At 43.0% G+C, this 21270-nt stretch overlaps 1 protein-coding gene across 2 annotated transcripts; it reads left to right on the top strand.

Moving 5' to 3' along the window:
- Positions 1–372: 372 nt before the first annotated feature.
- wnt7aa (wingless-type MMTV integration site family, member 7Aa) lies at positions 373–20536 on the top strand. 2 transcript variants are annotated; one of them, XM_076096872.1, is made up of 6 exons: positions 373–448; positions 2133–2246; positions 6347–8436; positions 8776–9002; positions 11167–11438; positions 17009–20536. In XM_076096872.1, the coding sequence occupies exons 3-6, from the start codon at positions 8366–8368 to the stop codon at positions 17486–17488; spliced, it is 1050 nt and encodes a 349-aa protein (XP_075952987.1). In that variant the 5' UTR covers positions 373–448; positions 2133–2246; positions 6347–8365; the 3' UTR covers positions 17489–20536. The 2 variants fall into 2 exon arrangements, 1 of the variants encoding a protein (XP_075952987.1); XR_012955844.1 differs by lacking the exons at positions 6347–8436; positions 8776–9002; positions 11167–11438; positions 17009–20536 and adding an exon at positions 2320–3138.
- Positions 20537–21270: the final 734 nt, after the last annotated feature.

The raw sequence follows: 21270 nt of genomic DNA, 5'->3' as shown, positions 1-21270 counted from the left end.
GTGCCTCAGTGTTTTAAAATCTATTTGCTAATTTTATCGGGATTTAAGTTCTTAACCAAAAACAGAAGATTGGATGGAAATCCAACATCCTTTTTCAAATATTGTCAAAAGGAGTTGAACATATTGATATTAACTGCAGGGAATATAATAACATAAATAAGAAGGGGGGGGGGGGGGGTGCAATGAGATGAACTCGATTCCGTTTTGTAAAAGAAAACGAATCAAGCAGGTCACTTAGATTTTATTGCACATGGATGTACCCAGTATTGATTTATTTATTTGTGATTCATCAATTCATTCACAGAGTTATTGCTGTAGTGTACATTACTAAACACCAGGGGGGGATAATGGGCCCTTTAAGGTCGTTGTGAGCTGCGCCAAAAAACCACGAAGAAGAAGAAGCAGTCACTCAGAGGGTGTGGAGGAGCGGTCCAGACATGCCAGTCAGGTGGGTAGACTGTAGTAATTACACATTTCGAATATATGTACCTCAGTGCCCGGGCACGTATTCTTTAAAAAGCTTTAGAGTACCCGTTGGAATGGTTTTGTTGCGGAAGAGTCAGCTGCTGTGCTGTTATCCGACGCTTTTCTGGACAACCATGCTGGAACGTGCTGCTAGCTAGCTGTTAGCTAGTCAGGGTTAGCTAGCAAGTTGTAAGGAGTGGTTAACTGACATAGCTGGCATAATGTGGTACAACGTGTTGAGCACCTTAGATGTACTCTTCATTGCCACATTTAATAGGACTTTCCTAAGGGTGAAAATATCCAAATACGGTGTTGCACTTCTTAACTGCCCAGTCACGCTGGCTAGTAATTAGAACTAGCTTGCTAGCTTCCATTGCCTGTTAAAGGAGTGTCGTCCAGATCCCCGTCTCGTGCAGAGACGTGAAGGGTTAGTTAATTCCGAGTTTGCAAAATAACAGAGTAGCCCCCAATTAAAAGGAGTTTTTTAAATTTATTTTGTTATTAGACATGGACAGTACTGTGCAATCACTGGTGTCACGAGCCTCGCCTGTCTCATTTAGCGTTAGTTAATTCTTCCTCAGACTGGTTTCTGTAGTGTTTTGGCTGATTATTGCACTAACGTTATATACGCTAAGTATAAATCCATGTCCTCGTAATGAAGTTACTAATTTCTCCAGAAACTGGTCTTAAGTCGTCAACGTATCAACGCATTAACGTTACGTACTTTACGCCGCAATTTTGATATCAGTGAATCGTCATTCTTCGAGCTAAATGATGCCAAAGATGACATCATTTCAAGTAATCAATTGAGAGGATTCGCTGCTTTCCTCTGTTGCATTGTACATCTGTCAGACAAAACCAGACATTTAGAATCCATCTATCTTTAATGATAGATGGATTAAAAAAGAAATCCAGATTCAGGCTTTTAGTCCTCAAGCGATCGCCTGCTCAGTTGAGTCCCGTGTGATCCTGACACATCTCATCGTTGTTAATGAAGTAACTAATGTTAGATGATTTAAACTGCCCCTTGTTGTTGCACCACTGCTCATTTCCCATGAAGCTTAATGAGCATAACATTATCTCTCATTCAAACTATTGTCTGACGTTAGTAGAGGCCCTGTTTAATGTCTGTTGCAGAAAACCCTGGTCTATAGTCCCAATAAAATGTACAGCTAAAACTTTAAATGAAGTTAAAAAAGTTAAGTGTAAGCGGTTCCTACTTGTGAATTTGTTGCCACCAAGAGCATTGACTTACACAGTTAAATGAACTATTGATATTCATCCGGTATTTACGCCAGTCGTCTCCAACCGTACGTCAGTAATTGTGGATGCACTTAAGTTCATGTTTGGCAGTCTTTGTCAGAGTCGACGTGGATAAATGAAGAAAGCGGAACGGTCCAGCCGCATGTCCGGCGCACATTTCGCAGCACAATATGTGATACGCTGCCAGCTGCTGTCCATGGTCCTGAACTTCAGATGGCCCTCCAGCGTGTTGCTTTTGGCTCAGATCATCTTGGAACTGCATCGTGTTCTCACTTTATTATTTGGAGTGAAAGTATGTTTATCACTCCAGAGTTGAAATGCTCTGCGTTGGTCACACCTGTTGAGAAGCTTCCTCGGCTGTACTATTATTGATGTAGAGCTTAACTTCTCTTTTCTCCACACAGGTCTCCGCTGTCTGCCCGTGTCAGCAGACCTGGATTCAGCCGGTGGTTATCCTCGACCCGAGGAGTCTCTTCATCGTTAAATCTGCCACGGCTCCGTTTGCACCGTGGGATGAGGTAGTAGGTTGTATAGTTTTAGGGTCACACCCGCACTGGGAGATAACTATTCAGCCTACTCTCTTTCTCAAAGTGCCAGGTACACGTCTCAGTGGACCCTCCATGTCTTCTGAAGGCCAGCTTCCATCATGGTTCCACAGGAACAGATGTCTCATCACAGCTGCTCACACAGTGTGAGGTAGTAGATTGTATAGTTAGAGGGTAGTGATTTTGCCCTGTTTTGGGAGATAACTATACAATGTATTGCCTTCCCTGAGGAGTGGCATCTCTTCACTGTTATTTATAATATATGGTATTCATACATTCATCTTCAAAGAGAGCCTTTGGGACCACTAGACTAGAGCTGAACGATATATCGTCACGTCAGGATGTGCAATGTCGGCAAATGAGCTCTAACACGTCACGCCTCCACTTCTGAGCTGCTTGAGACAAAAGGACTTTTTTTATTTTTAATGACTGATCAAGTGTTTCCCATTAGTTACAATCCATGTAGGCCCACCACAGTTTCATAAAAAAGTATGCATTTCTACACTTCTCATCGGGTGACGGGGGCTCTGACTACGAGCGTTACAGCACGCCTCGCCCCAACCAAACACTTTCCCAGGCCATGGACTCAACGCTAGGGTTGGTCATGAAATTCATCCTGACAGCAATCAATAGATCAAATGCTCTGACAAAAAACAATCTGGTATGTGTGGCTGTGGCGGGACGGTAATAAGCCCGTCCAGTGTTTTCATTCATTCCTACCGAAGAGCTGCAGACACCGGGCTGAAATGTAGCACACTGTTGCTAGCTTCTCAACATTACCAACCCTCGCTCTAATGCTTTGTGTGTGTCATCACCATTCATATCTATGCAACCAACGTGTTTGTGATTAAATTGTTTACTAAAACACTATTGATCAAGCCTCTTCATTTTGCTCTGAGTGCACCAGATTGATGCATTTAACTTTGAAATGTAGCCTGAATATTCCTGTGCATATCGCAATATACAGTCAGGGCCACAAGTATTTGGACTGTGACACAATTTTTCAAATTGTGCCTCTTTACACGACTCCAGTGGATTTGAAACTAATCAGTCACTATGTGGATGAAGTGTAGACTTTCAGCTTTAATTCAATGGATAAAACAGAAATATCACAATAACCGTTATGGAATTCCAGCCATTTTTACACATCCCCCACATTTTCAGAGGCTCAAAAGTAATTAGACAAACTAACATAATTGTGAATATAATCATTGTTTTTAATATTTGGAGGAAAATCCTTTGCAGTCAATGATTGCCTGAAGTCTGGCACCATAGACATCACCAAACGCTGAGTTTCCTCCCTGGAGATGCTTTCTCAGGCCTTTACTGCAGCCTCCTTCAGCTGCTGCTGTTTGTGGGTCTTTCTGCCCTCAGTTTTATCTTCAGTAAGTGAAAAGCCTGCTCACTTGGATCAGGTGACTGACTTCCCCCATTGAAGAATATTCCATTCCTTTGCCTTGAGAAGCTCTTGGGTTGTGTTCACAGTATGTTTTAGGTCGTTATCCATCTGCACTGTGAGGCGCCATTCAATCAGTTTTGTAGCATTGGGCTGAATCTGAGCAGATAGTTTAGCTCTAAACACCTCAGAACTCATCCTGCTGCTGCTATCAGCTGTGACATCAATGAACACCAGTGACCCAGTTCCACTGGCAGCCATACATGCCCATCCAAAGCACTGCCTCCACCATGTTAGGCAGATGATGTGGTTTGCTTTGGATCATGAGCTGTTCCTTTCCTTCTCCACACTTTTCTCTTCCATCATTCTGGTACAAGTTCATCTGTCCAAAGAATCTTGTTCCCAAACTGGTCAGTCTTTGTCAGATGTTTTCTGTTAAAGTCTAATCGAGCTTTCCGGTGCATTCCTTCTTTTTAAGAATGTACCAAACTGTTTATCTGTCAATACTAATGTTTCTGCTCTCTGACTGATGGTTTAAGTGTTTTCAGCCTAATAATGGCCTCCTTCACTTGCATTGACACCTTTTTGGTTTCATGCTGAGAGGTCCAAGGACCAGCTACCAAATGCTAATTTAACATTTTGAATCCTATTATCTGCATCATCTGTCATGAAATAGAGACAGAACCGACCACACCTGGCCATGAAACTGTTTGTCAGACAATTGTCCAATTACTCTTGAGCCTCTGAAAATGTGGGGACTGTGTAAATGGCTGTAATTCCATAACGGTTGAGCCATTGAATTAAAGCTGAAAGTCTACACTTCAACCATATATTGACTGATTCCTTTCAAATCCACTGGAGTCGTGTAAAGAGGCAAAATTAGAAAAATTGTGTCACAGTCCAAATACTTGTGGCCCTGACTGTAGATCAACACCCAAACAGTTTAATGCCACTGAAGAGGAAGCTTCTTAAAACTTCAGCAGCCTGAGCACTGAGGCCGGTACTACGAAGCAGGAGGGTCACTTCTTACCAAGTTTTATCGCCATGGTAACTAATGCTGAGCACCATACCTTTGCAACAAGTAAATGTAGGAGTAAAAACGACAACATGTGTCTCTGAAGTCTACTTAAAGGCCCTGCACACCCACACAGGTGAATGTATAATTAGTCTCACTGTATCAGCTGCAACAGAACGGACTGTAAAATCATAGAGATGTCGACCAAGTTAGTCTGTTTACGGAAACACGTGTGTGTGTGTGTGTGTGTGTGTGTGTGTGTGTGCGCGCGTGTGTGTGTGCGTGGACCACTGATATGTACGGGCTTTAAGTACAATACTTGAACAAACACTGCTCATCCCAATGTGGTCCTGCATTGACTGCTCATTGGATGTACATGTGGCACATATCTACTGTGGTGGACTCTTTTCTCCGGCCCTGCCCCTCAGACCGCCTGAAGCCTCCTCAGGTAAAGCCCCGACCTACCCAGTCAGGTTTGTTGGATTCCCAACTGGGCCGAGCAGGGAAATGCCTCCCCCCCCCCCCCCCCCCCTTACAGACCAGGGTTTAACACTAACTACACCACATTACGTGTGCTGTGCTTGTGGCCCTGTGTCATGATTCACTTCTATTCATATTGCATACCGAACATTCTCCTGAATACAGCTGGTTCATCAAATGAACACAAACTAACTGACGTAGAGAAAACCTGCTCTATTATTATTATTATTATTGCAGCGTAAGCGTTTCTTACTGTGGGTCTATGTGTACTGTACCCAGCCCCCCCCCCCCTCCGTGGAGCATGGTGACAGTAGTTGCACCGTGGTGTCGATAGATGGTGCTACAGGCCTTTATCTCAGTGTGAACCATGGAAGAGGTGATGGTCTTCAAAGAGGAGAGAACCTGAGCCGGACTACTAGTCACAGCAACACCTCCCTTTGCTGCTCTGATATGTTTCATTTAGGAAGTTGGTATTTTCAGTTCTAATGACGATTAAAGTCTTTAAGTCTGTTGAGTTGGGCAGACGACCTGTACACTCTGTAACTTGAACTCATACATGTAATATTATTAACATTTGGATCTGTTAGTGGTGGAAAGACGTCATTACTCAAGTAAAAGTGGCAATACTACAATATATTTACTTAAGTCGAAGTACAGAAGTATTATCAATAAAATATACTGAAAGTATCAAAAGCAAAAGTACTCCTTTTATGTTTGATTAAATTGTTTAGTTAAATGATTCTGGATAATTCTATTTGATCCATTACAATGTAAGGAGCATTCTAGAGTTGCAGCCGGTCAAGCCGAAGCGAATTGTAACTATTTAGTGTTTTTAATGTAAAACAGTGCATCGTGTTTGTTTGGTATGAAAGATGTTCTGTAGAGTAAGCAGTAACATGGCCTACAGCTGTCCGATAAATGCAGTAGAAGTATTAAGTAAAACACAATGGAAATATTAAAGTACAAGTAGGGGAGACACATATAGCGTATCCTTCACACAGAAACAGTGAAACATCCAAATGTTTGTTTTCTTGAACTGCACTGATCTACAAAGTTAAAACATCTGAGAGTCACAAGAGCTGCGACCATTTATCGGTGGTCAACTATCAGATACATCACCAACTTAAGCTCCATATTCTCACGAGGGAATATTCTCTGCTTTCTTTGCTCTTCTGTGAACAGAATATCTTTGAGGTGTGGACAAAACAAGACCTTTGAGGACGTCATCTTGGATTTATGGAAATGTGACAATTTACATTTTTCACCATTTTCTGACATTTTACAGAACAAACACAAGAATTTAAATTATTTGCAGCTTAACCATTTGTCTGAGGGTAACATTTAAGTTGTATAGTATCGGGGGAGTGGTCTCTGACTAATATCTTATAAAACTGTGTTGGGGTGGTATCAGGTATCGGCTACGTCTGTGAAGAGACATATATAATTACATCACAAAGGTGTATGGGCCAATTGTGAGCAACCCTGTGATGGGGCTGGTTGGCAGAATGCATGACTTTAATCCTAATTTAAGAAAAGGTTTGTGATTAGGTGTGCCGGAGGACGGGGCCGATGGGCCTTTGAATCCCCCCGTACAGCCCTGTCCCAAATCACTGTGTCCTGGCACATAATGCAGATATATTGCAACGCGGTAAAAAGACGTTTCACAGAGGGTGTCCGAGTGATTTTTACTCACACCCACATTTTTCCCACATTTCCCATCATGCAGTGCTGGTTATTGTGTATTGTGTATTGTGTTAAGGCTGCTGTTATATGTACCAAAATGCATGTGTTTTTTTGTGTGTTAGTTTGAGATGTGTCTGTTTAGATCATTGTGCTTATTATTGTAATTGTTGTGCTAGTTTATGTTTTAACCATTAGTGAAGTAGCTGATATATTTCTTCAGGACAGTTATACTTTATTAAAGTACGGACTGCATATTATAAGTCATAACGACACTCAGAGGTTTATGGACTGCCGTTTTGAAGCCTGGAGTTCTGTGTTTTGGCCGTCGCCATCTTGGTTTTATGCAACCAGTGAATGGAGGTGACCATATTTGGAGTGAGGAGGAGTGACGTAGAGATGCCATATATGGTGCTGGCAGCAACCTGTCAATCACAGTAGCCCCGCCCTAAAGCATACTCTGCTTTATGGTCTATTTGACTCTAAATGGACCATAATTTACTAAATGAACATCATGCTGTACTGAAGAAGACTTGAAACTAGAGATTGAGACCATAAACTCATGTTTACAATGTTTACTGAGGTAATAAATCAAGAGAGAAGTAGAGTCATTTTCTCATAGACTTCTATACAACCAGAGGAGTCGCCCCCTGATGGACATTAGAGTGAATGCAGCTTTAAGACTCTTCTTTGTCTTCACTTGAACCGGAGGTTGCCGCCTGTATTTACACTAAAACGAGTCTTTCATCTTTACATAGTGTATGTTCTAACGTGTGTTATGCCAGTATAATATGGTAGGGAATGAAAAGTGCACATAACGAGCCCGGTCTCCCCTAACCTCAAAATTGCACTTGAGTACAACAAAATGAAATGCACGCAGCCACGGTCTCGATCTGTAGCGCAAGATCGCATCACGTGCCATGTGATCTGATGGGAGATGCAGGGTCCCAGAACGTGCCAAGACAACAGGCAGTCGATGGGAGGGGCGTTCATTGTTGGGGGGGGGGGGGGGGTGATTGCTGGAGAGCTGGTTGTCTGTCAGACGTGAAGTGAGCGCGGATGATGCGGCGCCCCGGAGAGAGCTCATGACCTGCGACATCTGACCGGCTCCTTGAACCCTCAGCTGGACGCAGGTCTGCCGCGCAGAGAGACCGATGAGCTGAGCGTGTACCTGCAAGCTGCTCAGAGGCAGATCCTCCGCAGAACACGCCCTGATAGAAAAGGTAGACACACACACACACTCTCTCAAGCCGGATCACTGAGGAGCTGAGCTGCGCACCTGGAAAACAACAGCCCCAATGCTCCACCGCAGACTCGCACCGCCGGACTCCTACCACCAAATGAAATCGGGACGCGTTGATCACCACGGACTTTGGTTTGTCCCGAGGAGCTCTTTAATTCACGCGCGCGGCAGCTCGGAGCACCTGGACACCCCGCGGGACTCTGCGGAGGAATAGAGGCCGGTTTTGTTGCACCGAGCGGAGCGTCGTTCCACCGGCTGGCTGCGGCCGAGCGAGCACCATGAGTAGGAAGACGCGGCGCTGGATCTTCCACTTTTTCCTGTGCCTTGGAGTGTTGTATCTGAAGATCGGGTGAGTTATTGGGGGGGATGTCCTGCTGTGCATTCTCACACAGTTTACGCTTCTGCAAACGAATGCAGGAAAAAGAAAATATTTTAAGAACATTTGAGAAATAAAAGTTTCCCCAAAAGTGAGAAGTAGGGGCCTTTCTGGCTTCGCTTCTCTTGCAATTCATTAACTGATTATTACATTCATTTTGGTGGAGAAGTAGGAACAATGCAGTTCTATGCATGTGTGATGAGTCAGAGAAGTGTCTATAATTTCTCCAGAAGAAAAAAGCCCGTCTTAAAACACCTGCAGAACCTACACAGGGAAGAACAGCCACATTGTAACCTGTCACCTCCACCGCAGGGGTCTGTCCTCGGTGGTCGCACTGGGAGCGAGCATCATCTGTAATAAGATCCCCGGCTTGGCCCCCCGTCAGAGAACGATCTGTCAGAGCCGACCCGACGCCATCATCGTGATCGGAGAGGGGGTTCAGATGGGGATCAACGAGTGCCAGTTCCAGTTCAGACACGGACGCTGGAACTGCTCGGCCCTGGCGGAGAGGACGGTGTTCGGGAAAGAGCTCAAAGTGGGTATGTTGCACTTTTGATTTCATTTCAGCCAGCTGTGCACCAAGAACAACAAAAACTAAAAATAGAGCTATAAGTAGTTACTAATCGAATGTATTGTTCTCATATGACACGCACTGCTGGTGTTCCCATAGAAGTCTATGTAATTACGGTGCGGTTGAGTATCAATATAAATATGACTACATTACTACAGCTGCTGTTTTGGAAGGAGACAGCTACTAACTGCTTATTAAGCTGAGAGCTCCACTTCATCACTGAGCTCCATATTGTTGAAACATGTCATCCTCACAGTTACAGCGCTCACGAGATTGTTTTCAAGCAAGTAAGTAGTTATTACTGAGAATGTGTTTAATTACTGCATAACATAGTAATAAACACAGCATGTTTTCCTTGATGTCCTTGAGTCGTATGCTATCTTTACCTTTTAGGAAGTCATAAAAAAAACTTTAGAAAATTGCTATAATTTGTCAGAAGAAGAAGAAAACAACCCAACAGGGCATTCCTCCCACGTTGACCTCTGACACTTTGACAAATGTCTGTAAGTCTGAGAGCTCAGACTCGGTGCATCTGCTCCCGGTGGGGAAAGAAAAACAACCAAGCCACAGATTTTTCATCCCGTGTGTGGAACAAGGCTCGAGGCGATGTTCTCTCCAAAGAGAAGGACTGCGGAAATAATTGGGGAGAATCAGGTTTAACGCACTGGTGTTCAACTGTCGGTTGTACGCCTGCAATGGTTGTACTGGATGACTCGGCTTGCTTTAATACGATGTGTTTCTGTTTGATGTGTGGATGAGCGTACACTGTGGCTCTGTGCATGCAGTGATGAAGCCTCTTTAATGGCCTCCTGATTGTGATGGTGGAGATGTCTGATCGCTACCATGACTCTACGTACTGTAACCGTCCATGCTCTCCTGTAGCTTGTAACACGCGGAGCTACATGCTCTTTATCTGCTCTCAGCTAAAGCTCCGTCATGTATGTGCATAAATCCCCCCCCCCCCCCCCCCCCCCCCCCCCTCCTCCTCCTCCTCCAAAAAAGAGCTTCAAGTTCAGACAAGTACTCTCTTCTAGGTTTACAAATCTTTACCTCCCGGTCCTGCAGCTTTGACTGAGGATGTTTTATGTGGAATGATTTTAGACCACTACACTATTTTTTTTTTTTAACGCATATCCTCAGATTTGAAAAATAACTTCCACGTTGCATGGAACCAAATTCTACCCAAATTCAGATGAGGTTCCAGGTCGGGTCCACCTGCCCTGCACACAGTCTGTCTGACTCCATTGTTCTGTTTCGGCAGGCTGGAACACTGATAACTGACAAGAGCACATCAATTTGGGATTGTGCTTGGCAGCGATGCAGCGATGTACAGTATTTTGGCTTTAGGATCAAGAATGTTTCCCCTCACCCACCAAGTGAGCTCCATGAAGCAGCTCACTGTGGGCACTGGCTGCTCCTCCGCTGGCTGTAAAGGGTCAGTCTGACGGCTCAGGCTGACGCATTGGATAGCAGGAGGCCTCTGTTCAATTCTGAAAGATGATGACATTTTCAGAGCATTGTTCTTGCATCTTATGCTCATTCTTTTGAATGTTTTTTACATGTGCTCCAACAGGTATTATTTTCATTTTTATAAAAGAAAAAGAAAAAACACAGTTGACCTGAAGCGCTCAGATTTATGGAGTGGAAATCCATCCATGTAGGGAGGCGCTGCATGCCTCTCAGATGCACCTCACATGTGCGATGGTGGTTTGGTAGAAGGCCATAAATGATGCCTAAACATTCTTTATGTTTTTATCACCCGCTCAATGGGCTAAAAAACAACAACATCTTTACCACTCAAATATATACTCGGCACAATGACTGTTAATTGGTGAATTTATTAAAATATAAAGTCCAGTTTGACTTTGATCATAACTCATCCCAAAGACAATGTCTTCTACTCCATTCCAAACTGCTCTGTTATATTTTCTGCACGATTCAGAGCTTCTTCCTGTATCTGCTGTAACTGAGCTTGATTGAGCAATTGGACTTGGCTCGTGTGTTTTATGATTTGCTCCGAGGCAGCTATGCCAGGTATGCGAGGAGTCTTGACAGTGCCTGAAATAGTGAATCCTGTTGTCGGCAATTGTGATTAAAATATGCATTTTTTTCTCTCTCTCTCCCAATCGCAGGCAGCAAGGAGGCCGCGTTCACCTACGCTATCATCGCAGCCGGGGTCGCCCACGCCGTCACCGCGGCCTGCACCCAGGGGAGCCTGAGCGGCTGCGGCTGCGACAAGGAGAAGCAGGGCTTCTACAACCAGGAGGAGGGCTGGAAGTGGGGCGGCTGCTCCGCGGACGTCCTCTACGGCCTGGGGTTCTCCAAGGTGTTCGTGGACGCGCGGGAGATCAAGCAGAACGCCAGGACTCTCATGAATTTACACAACAACGAAGTGGGACGCAAGGTACAGCTCGTCTTATTAATAATAATAATAATAATAAAATTTATTTATAGAGCGCTTTTCACAGACAGAAAATCACAAAGTGCTTAACAGAGCAGAAATTTAAAAGCATAAAAAACACAATGTGACCCTATAGGGTCAATAAATTACATACACGGAGAGAAAATCAGAATCAAAAATCAAAATTAAAACATAGTTTAAGAGCAGGTCTAGGACATGGGTTTTTACTCAAACGCCAGCCTAAAAAGGTGGGTTTTGAGCTGTTTTTTGTAAGTATTCACAGAATCTGCGAGGCATAGAGTCGCAGGCAGAGCATTCCACAGCCTCGGCGCCACTGCCTCAAAGGCTCGGTCACCACGGGTCTTAAATCGTGTGCGTGGAACTAACAGAAGACCTAGAGCGTTTGACCTGAGAGTGCGGGCGGGTGAATATGGAGTCTGACCTTTTGATTTATCTGAACAGATCCAGAAATCCACTTTATTTCATTCTTCATCACGATGATCCAACAATAAGTAATTTACAGTAGATGGTTTTAGAAATATTAAAGGGATAGTTTGTATGTTTTGAAGTGGGGTTTTGTAGTCAGTGTTTGACTACAGTAGATGGAGTTTGGAGAAACAGACAGGAGAACCAGCACAGGAGCAAAGCATTGTACTGCTGTGGACGTATTTTAGACACCTAAAAAATCAGTTTAAGTTGATGCTGTATTTAGAATATTCTATAATAAGACACACCATGGAGTCCAAGGTGCACCCTTCCCTTCTATCTCAGGCTTGGACATGGTGTCAGTCTGTCTCAGGGTTGATGCTAGGAATGCACCGATCCAACTTTTTCTCATCCAATACCTCAACTCAGGGTACCTGCCGGTACCGAGTATCTGTCCCTTTAGACTGACGCAGGGAAATACATTTCATTCATCAAACTGCATCATGACTTTCTTACTGACCAAAAATGTCTTACATCACATTCTTCAATAAATGTCTTTTAGCTGACAGTGGCCAGCAACATCTCACCGGACAGGCTGGTCTCATCCAGCATTTGTAGCTATACCTTCGAAAAATAATCCGCCCCAATTCGTAGATATGCCATGAAATTACCACAAGATCACACACAGGGCGGGCGGTCCAACAAACAGTGATCTTTCAGCCAGGAGACCGCTGTTCGTTCCCCGTGTGAAACGAGAAGTCAAAGTTGATTTATTCGTCATGTAACTTGCGTAATGTAGTTAACGCACTTCCGTAGTTATTTTACCCAAACTACAACCTTTTCCCAAACTTAACCAAGTAGTTTTGCTGTCTAAACCAAAGTAGTTTCCTGTGAAGACGGAGGTTCGATTTGAAAAGTCCGTATTCATATAACGAGCGGAATGTGACACGGGTGGCTGGCTTTCGTAGGATAACGCATGAAAAATAAGAGGTAACTTTTCGTGAGATATCATACTGTGTGAGGAAACATTGTACCAGGAGTTCAACCAACCAATCAGCCAACAGCCCAGTATGTAACTGGTCATTGAGTAATTTCACAGCAACATATTACAGCAGATATATGTGCAGAAATGTGCAGTAAATAATTATTATTAGGTAAATTGTGTCATTATCTCCGCTAGGCCTGTGGGCCAAACCTTACCTAGTCCGTTGTAGGCTACATTGGGGGCTTTGCCATGGCTGAAAAACTGACATCGATTGAAAAATTTGGTCTCATTTTGAACCGAAGCATATGCAGATTATTTCCAGACCCAATATGTGATGATCCACAAACGTTAGGCACGATACGAGATGAATAAATCCTCGTTTTTGTTATTATGTTGAGTGAAATTCAAGAGCAAGATACCTGGTGGACTGAGTGCACGACTGACTGCACTTATTATTCAGCCCGGCTTTAGTCTATACAAGTTAGTCTATATCATTTTCTCACTTTGGGGCATTTATAATTTTGTTATTAGACATTTGTTAATATACAAGGTTTACACATGGTTTGTTGATCAGCTGATGGGTAGAATCTTGGTAGGGGTCTGAGATTGGCAGCGCACTTGTTTCAATGACACAGTGAGAGAGTACATCATCAGCGCAAGTGAGAGTTGCATGTCTAGAAATAAAGCCAAATCGGAGGCCAAAGAGGACAAAGTGTGGTCAGATCCTACTGGTATTTAGAGAACACAAGTAATGTAGAGTCAAGAGGTAAACAGCGTCCGACAAGATGCACAGTGAGATGAACCCATGACCATATTAGAGTGCATTAGCTCGACTGATGTTGTTTACTAGGGGACAGACGGAGCCAAATAACAGATCAATAAAAACTGCGGGACTGTCCACAAAATGGCCCCATAAGAAAGCAATATGTTGGAAAAAAGTCCCAGCAGGAACATGCTAGATCAGTGGAAGACTGAGAAAAGCTTCTAAGAATAGCCAGGATACTGCCCTCATCCTCGATAACTTAAAGTGTTACGATTTGCCGGCTAAGGTTTGTAAATCTGCGCGGTATATATGAAGCTACAGCCTGTTAGCTTAGCTTAGCATAAAGACTGGTAACAGCTACCCTGGCTCTCATTGGACAAAACAAGCAATGTGAAGACCATACTTTGGACTCTGGGAAATTGTGATGAGCACTATTAAACCTTGGCTTACATTTGAATAATGAATTGATTCAGTCGAAAACAATACTCTTTAGAACTACTAATTTAAGCTAGCGAGGCTAGCATAACAGATAATGCGGTCAAAGCAAATCTAACAACCAAATCCCAGGTGCTGTCCATCTTGTCTCATTATCTGTTGATTCCTATAGAGAGGCGAAGTCCCGCCCCTTTCGGTGTCCTTTGTGAATTCTGCCATGAATTACACATATGATGTTGGTCAATTTAAAAGATAATTTTGCAAGTTAAGAAAGTTGAAAATTGTCGTAGGTTTGTCGTGGTTCCATTTTGTTTTGTGTGAAATCGCTCAGTAAACTACATCTCTCGACACCAACATGGCCCTTACCTTGTCTTGCTAGCTATCTGGCTGCCTCAGCTATATTCCAAGCTCACACGTTATGTTTTCTTATCCGATGTGTTTTATCCAGCGACTGGTTTTAGCAACTGTGAAGAGAAATAACGAGTAAGACCCGTTGTTGGTGTGATCCCAGTACGAAAACACACAGGCATTCTAATTTCTAGTCACGTATTTTTACGGAAACAGTTTTATAACAAAATGCGACTTTCTTGACAAGCAAAATTATCTTTTGAATTGACAAACATCATGTGTGTAATTTATGGCACAATTCAAATGGGATTCAAAAAATGACTTGTCTCTCGCCGTTGACTATCATACATATTTATTTCAGAAAAAGGTCCCATGGGGGGTCCACCGGAAGGGGCGGGGACTTCACCTCTCTATTTCATTGCATAGATGCGTATGAGTGGTTCTAGAACTTACCGTAGATGCTGAAGCTGGGATGTTCCCAGCGATGTTTCAGTTGTTTTCTGTGTGAGAGCGCCAAAAGTATCTTCTATTGTTTCTATTCGTGAAAATTCCTCAATATGCATTACTTTGAGGACTATACATGAAAATGTGTATTTGGAGTACTGTGCTTATAAACATTGAGAAGCTGAGAAGTGAAAATGCTTACAGAGATATCATGTTGGTGCCATAGTGACAGGTCGTGGTCCCATTCAGGAGGAAAGAGGAGAACTTCCATCTCTCTTTAGTCTTTGGGGCTTTATGTTTGAGGTCTGGCACCAGTCAGTATGTGACACAGCGTGTGAATCTCTTAATATACACCTACTGAACTGATACCTCTGTAATTATTGTAGTAAGGCTTTCATGTTTAATTGGAGATGAGTGTGTGTGTGTGTGTGTGTGTCACTGTGAGTGCCAACCTTTACATTTCTTGAGAAGAATAAACAAAAAGATGAAATAGAGTAAAAGGTGCCACGGGAGGCTTACTGTTAGACAAACAGTGGCAGCTTGGTTGGCACTTCACTTCACTGAACGCCATGAATCAAATGCTTGTCAGGTCTCGGGGGCATGACCACGCTAAGCCGTATGCATCCAGGGCTTTTGACAATTACCCCGCGGGACTCCAGAGAGTCTGAGGCCACATCAGAGCGGAATGATTCAAAAGCAGGGTGAGGCTTTCGCTAACACCGGCGAGGGTTCCCTCTCAGGGAGGAGGAGGGAGAAGGGTGAGCTGATGTCGCTCAGCCCGCGGCACACACAGAACACCGCGGCCGCTTCGCCAATCACACCGAAACGCCTCTACTCTAACTCTGGACACAGGCCTTTCACCGCTGCCATCAGCTCGCTGTAACCGCCTCCATGTCTCCAGTCACCAAGAACTCGTGAATTAAGCCATGCTTCTGACTGGATTAATCGCCTCGTACCGATTTATTCTATTCTAATCCCATACAAAGAATAGTTTTGTGGTTTCGCTGCATGTTTCTCCATTGCTCTTGTCCATAGTAAAGCAATGAATGATCTTTGAGGTTTAGGGCTCTTAAATTTGGTTTATGTTACAAAGTATCCCATCTACTCTAGTTATTAAATCCAGATTAAAAGAACAATGTAATGCAAAATAGCATGTGCAGCACAAATCAGTTATTGATTTTCTAATTTAGAGGGACTCTATCGCTTATTTCTCCCAATTTTTCGTTTACTGGAAACATTTCTCGGGAAGTTTACTGAAATTGTATGTTTGCAGCAGAAACAACACAAACCTTAAGGTGCATGGGTTTGTTCAATTTGAAAAAAAAATCAGTTCGAATCGATCATTTTAAAAACATCCAGAGATTTTTTGGGTGAAAATCAGTAAAAGACAAAAACAGATTCTTGTACAAACACACTTCCCTCAATGCAACTCAATAGCTCATTAATGCATTATGATACAATGTTATATATATATATGAATCTGAAATGGGCCTTTCTGCATATTAGTACTTTTCAAACTTTAGTATTTTTTAGTGCTAATACTTTTGTACTTCTGTAAGATTTTTGAATGCAGGGCTTTTACTTATAAGAGAGTATTTCTACACTGTGGTATTACTACTTTAAGTTAAAGATCTGAGAACTTCTTCCACCACAATTTCACAAGTTTTTATCATTTTTAACTCTCAATAACATGACCTACATGAACTTAGAAGGGTTCGTTTATTCCATGAATGTGTTTTCAGACTCACCCTGTCTTGTAAAAAGAATGGCACACACATAGCTACTGGCCATAGGGCGACATACTGTAGCAGCTCTGAGATCTCTGGAATGCTTACATTCATTTGGAATTTAGAAAACTTTTGTCTCAACCTGTTGAACTATTCATGCAATATGTTAGACTCGGTATTTCTGCAAACTCATGTGTTTCTTACTTGCTCATTATGGGAAGACGGCAACAAAAGAGCTGTAGGAGATAAGAATAATTCTTAACTTTGATCTTATGATGGTGGAAAACATCTAAGTTCAACGCAATGTATCGGGCAAAGCTCGATCTAAACAAATTAAATAATTAAATGTGACTGGATTTCAGTTGGGGGGCTGCAACTCAGCACACGTTTTGGTTTGAAACTTTGAAACCGTTGCTCCATCTCAACTTTCCCCTCTACGTTGTAGGTCCTGGAGAAGGGCATGCATCTGGAGTGCAAGTGCCACGGCGTGTCGGGATCCTGCACCACCAAGACATGCTGGACGACGCTCCCCAAGTTCCGCCAGCTGGGATATGTCCTCAAGGACAGGTACAACCAGGCCGTGCACGTGGAGCCGGTGCGGGCCAGCCGCAACAAGCGCCCCGTCTTCCTGAAAATCAAGAAACCCCACTCCTACCGCAAGCCCACGGACACGGAGCTGGTCTACATCGAGAGGTCGCCCAACTACTGCGAGGCCGACCCGCTGACGGGCAGCATGGGAACGCAGGGTCGCCTGTGCAACAAGACGGCTCTGCAGCCCAACAGCTGCGACCTGATGTGCTGCGGCAGAGGATACGACACGCACCAGTACTCGCGCGTTTGGCAGTGCAACTGCAAGTTCCTGTGGTGCTGCTACGTGAAGTGCAACACGTGCAGCGAGAGGACAGAGGTGTACACCTGTAAATAGAAATATTTATTGGGCATGTATTTGGACGAGCGTGGCCGATACACGCGTGCGGAGTGACTGACATTCTCTCAACAATCACGACACCCGGTTCCTCCAATGTGTGTCGATTATACTGATGCCAATGGACATCTGCCTTGACACTGGACTCAATCTATGGGCTTATACATTTTATTTTTTTCATTTGAATGCCATTTCCTGCCCCAGGCTTGACTTCTCTGCTGGCATGACTCACCTCAAGCAGTTGTTTTTATTTCTAGACTAATAATTTATTAAATGAGAAAACTACTGATGATTTTGGAAAATTCACTGTTGACTAAATCTGGTAAGGTTTTAAGTTGGTGTAGATGCCTTCAAGTGGACTTAAAAGCATTTTTTTTTTTAACAAGACAACTTACACACTGGAGCTCGACTGAAAGACACATTTGCAAGCCTGCAGCTCATGTGCTTTAAGCCTAGCAGAGGAACATTAAACTACTGATCCTGGGCTCGCTATGATAGTATTGTTTCCACTCGTCTCTGTCCCCGTCCCCCACAGTTTGCTGCTAGTTGTCTGGAATGTTACAGAGTTTGTGACTTAGCAGCAATATTGACTCTTCAAGCTAAGATGAACGTCACCAGGAGCAAATGCGAGCTTCCAGACATGACTTCCCCCTTAATGTTGATTGATAGAATATATTTTGTAAGAGATTATTTTTATATAATATTTTTTTTAATTTATTTTCTATCTCTATGTAAGATATTTTCCCTTAGCATTTCTAACTGTTGAGTTACTGAGTTTGCCACTGAAGCACTGTTTTGAAAAATTGTGCCTTGTTCCTCGGCAGTGGAACATGATAACGTTGAATGAAATGTGCAGCATTGTGATTCATAACCCATTTCAGGAAACTTTATCTCACCTGGCTTTGCCACCTGTAGAGAGACAAAGTCCTGACGTCACCACCATGCTAGCTGCTGTTCCGCTAACGTTAGCTTACGAAGCTTCTTTCATCTGCCTTTCTGAAAAAGTAAAATGTCTTTTTGTGGTTTACCATCCATAGCCTAAGTTCAACTAGTATCTGCAACAGCTTTTGCCATTCAAATTCAAACCCTTGGAAATTTAAACAAAGGTTAAACAAAATAATCATTAGCATAATGCTATACATTTTTAATGGTGCGGTACGCCTGTGGTACGTATTAGCAGTAATACGCCATTGTAACTGTGGCTCTCTCTGTTAGCTATGATACCCACCCTCGTGTTTTTGTCATCTTTCCATCTTATGAGCTGTAATCTCTGCTGTCTAAACAACGTTTGGGTCATTCTGCCATGACTAGCATGACGTGTGAGTAACAAAGGTCTTTAATGGTGTTTGTTAAAGGCTGCTAACAAGGAAAAATGAATAAACATAAATAAATATTCAATTTTTTTCTAAAACTATCTATCCATCTATACATATGGATTGAACCACATGACCAACCCATTCTCACTCCCAACACGTCAAATTCCGACGCTTGGTCATTGGCATGATACAGACGCCAAAGTGCACCCTTTAGCATCTGTATGGGACGCACTGGGCTTTCAAATCTGCATCATTATGAGACTTCATAGCAACCGAGAGAGTATAAAGAGGGAGGAAACCTGTTAAGGGCGGATGTGAGGGGAGGTCGGACAGAGCAAACACAGGACTTTCACCCAGGAGACTGCTGTTTATGTCCAAGATAACCTACGCACTTAACTACACTGGTTACCCAACAAGCGTTCTTATTTTACATAAAAACATACTTATTTGAACCCAAACCATGATGGTTTCCTCAGCCTATCCAAGTACTTTTGTTGTTGAAGTAAACCTAAAAACTAAGTAAACCTACGTTGGAAGTTCATTTTAAAAGACACTGACGGAAACTGTACGTTTCTTGTGAACACAGAGGACTGCTTTGAAAAGAAAAGCATCATAGTTTGAAGTGTAGGACCACTGACCAGGTGCTGGTATTTAGCGAGTTGGGAGTGAGACTGTTGAGGTTATTATATTTCAGGAACAGAATCTGGGAGTTACAGTTTCACTGTGGCTCTCTATGTGGATAAGCACCAATACACAGCTCTACTTTTGGGCTCTTTGTCTATTCTCTCACCAACACCAAGTAGGGCTGGGTATCATTTCATATGAATACTTAAAAAAAAAAAGATCATTAGACAGTCAGAAGTAGAGAGATTGGGAAGAGATGGACGGTGGAATATCCAACAAATGGTCGGATCCTTGAACTCTACAAGTCCAGGACATCAGCTGTATAAAACTAATATACCTGAGTTTCTCTACCAATACAAAAACAAAATGAGTAAAATAAATAAATATGAAATATCTGATTGGGGAATAAATAAACAAGACAACAAAGCCAGACCAAGCAATTCAATCCAATCTTCTAATACTTGATAGTCTGAACTTAATGACTTTGACATTGTGATACCCAGCCCTAATACTTCAACATATAACAACCAATCCTAACCGTGACACTAGTGGCCAGTTGGGATTGTACAGTATACAGTAGGTTGATGGGTGCAGCAAACAATGCAGTTTTTTTTTTTAAATTCACAGTTCTCTCGTTAGGTTGTTAAAAAGACTTTCGAGTGACGTGACATTCAGTACTGACTCAGTCCTCGTTAAAGCTTCTTCTTGCATGAGACTGAACTGACGAAGCAATATCGCCCGCTGCTGCAGTGCTCTTAAATCAGAGGTCACTGTTGACGTATTCCAAGTAAAACCACGTTGTCTTTTCATTCATCTTTTGGCTAATAAAAGTTGTTGTTGTGGGAGGTCATTTTGTATTTGAGACACATCTTTCAAGTGTTATGATGAGGACGGATCAGAGTGAAGTGGGTGTGATTGAGGGTTGCAGAGGCTGTCACACCAGTGTGTGTGTGTGTGTGTGTGTGTGTGTGTGTGTGTGTGTGTGTGTGTGTGTGTGTGTGTGTGTGTGTGTGTGTGTGTGTGTGTGTGTGTGTGTGTGTGTGTGTGGGAGTGCGGAGCTGCTGGCTGATGGATTACTCTGACATCTGCTTCATTCACTCCTCAACGACGTTGCTACAACAACCACACTGTGCCCCCCAAAAATGCTCTTGGTCTCATCAAGAGGCCAGACTGCCCATTAACAAAATGGTAACCATGCAAAACCCAGATCAAATTTGGACGCTATTTATTTTGTGGAAATGGCAAACGGGACGAAAGCGGGGGGGGGGGGGGGGGGGGGCTTTACAATTGCAAGGAGATGATGTCAAGAAGGATTTCAATCCGAGCAATAGAAAAGGTCTTCGCTCCCAGAATAATCGGCACAAAACATTCCTCGGCTAAACTTCGCCTCAATAGAGTGACGCTTTGAAAAGGCAGCTGGCCAAACAGCCTCACCAAGAGTAACACCAAGGCTCTGTCACCGAGGACCCAACAACGTTATTCCAGTGTCTGACAGAGCGCCGGCTGGTTACATGCTTCACTTTTCTATTCACAGGGCCGATAATGATATGCTCTCCAGCTACTTCTGTCAACATGAAATAGACACACATATCCATACCTGGATATGCTGATTGCCTATTTTCCTATTTTCTGTCTTATGATACTCCTTCTTTCCACTCACTAACCTACCGCTGTATGCATGTGACGTTGGTTCCACTTCCTAACAATACATCCTTCCTCATTAATGTGGATTTTATTTATTTATATAATATAATATCTTGCTGGTCAAAACTGAAAGGTTATTGTTGAAACAATCATTGACAAAACAGTGTGATGAAAGCCACAATGTCCAATTTTATATGT

This window comes from Anarhichas minor, unplaced genomic scaffold (genome assembly GCF_050575085.1).
Source record: "Anarhichas minor isolate MPS153535 unplaced genomic scaffold, ASM5057508v1 ptg000023l, whole genome shotgun sequence".
Taxonomy (NCBI): domain Eukaryota; kingdom Metazoa; phylum Chordata; class Actinopteri; order Perciformes; family Anarhichadidae; genus Anarhichas; species Anarhichas minor.
This window is presented reverse-complemented; position numbering and strand designations above follow the sequence as displayed.

What these genes read in the sequence shown, in the direction of transcription:
- wnt7aa (XM_076096872.1), top strand. Translation starts at nt 8,366, where the DNA reads ATGAGTAGGAAGACGCGGCGCTGGATCTTCCACTTTTTCCTGTGCCTT. An exon ending in GTGTTGTATCTGAAGATCGG is followed by an intron (nt 8,437 to 8,775) that starts GTGAGTTATTGG and finishes CCTCCACCGCAG; the next exon opens with GGGTCTGTCCTCGGTGGTCG. An exon ending in CGGGAAAGAGCTCAAAGTGG is followed by an intron (nt 9,003 to 11,166) that starts GTATGTTGCACT and finishes TCCCAATCGCAG; the next exon opens with GCAGCAAGGAGGCCGCGTTC.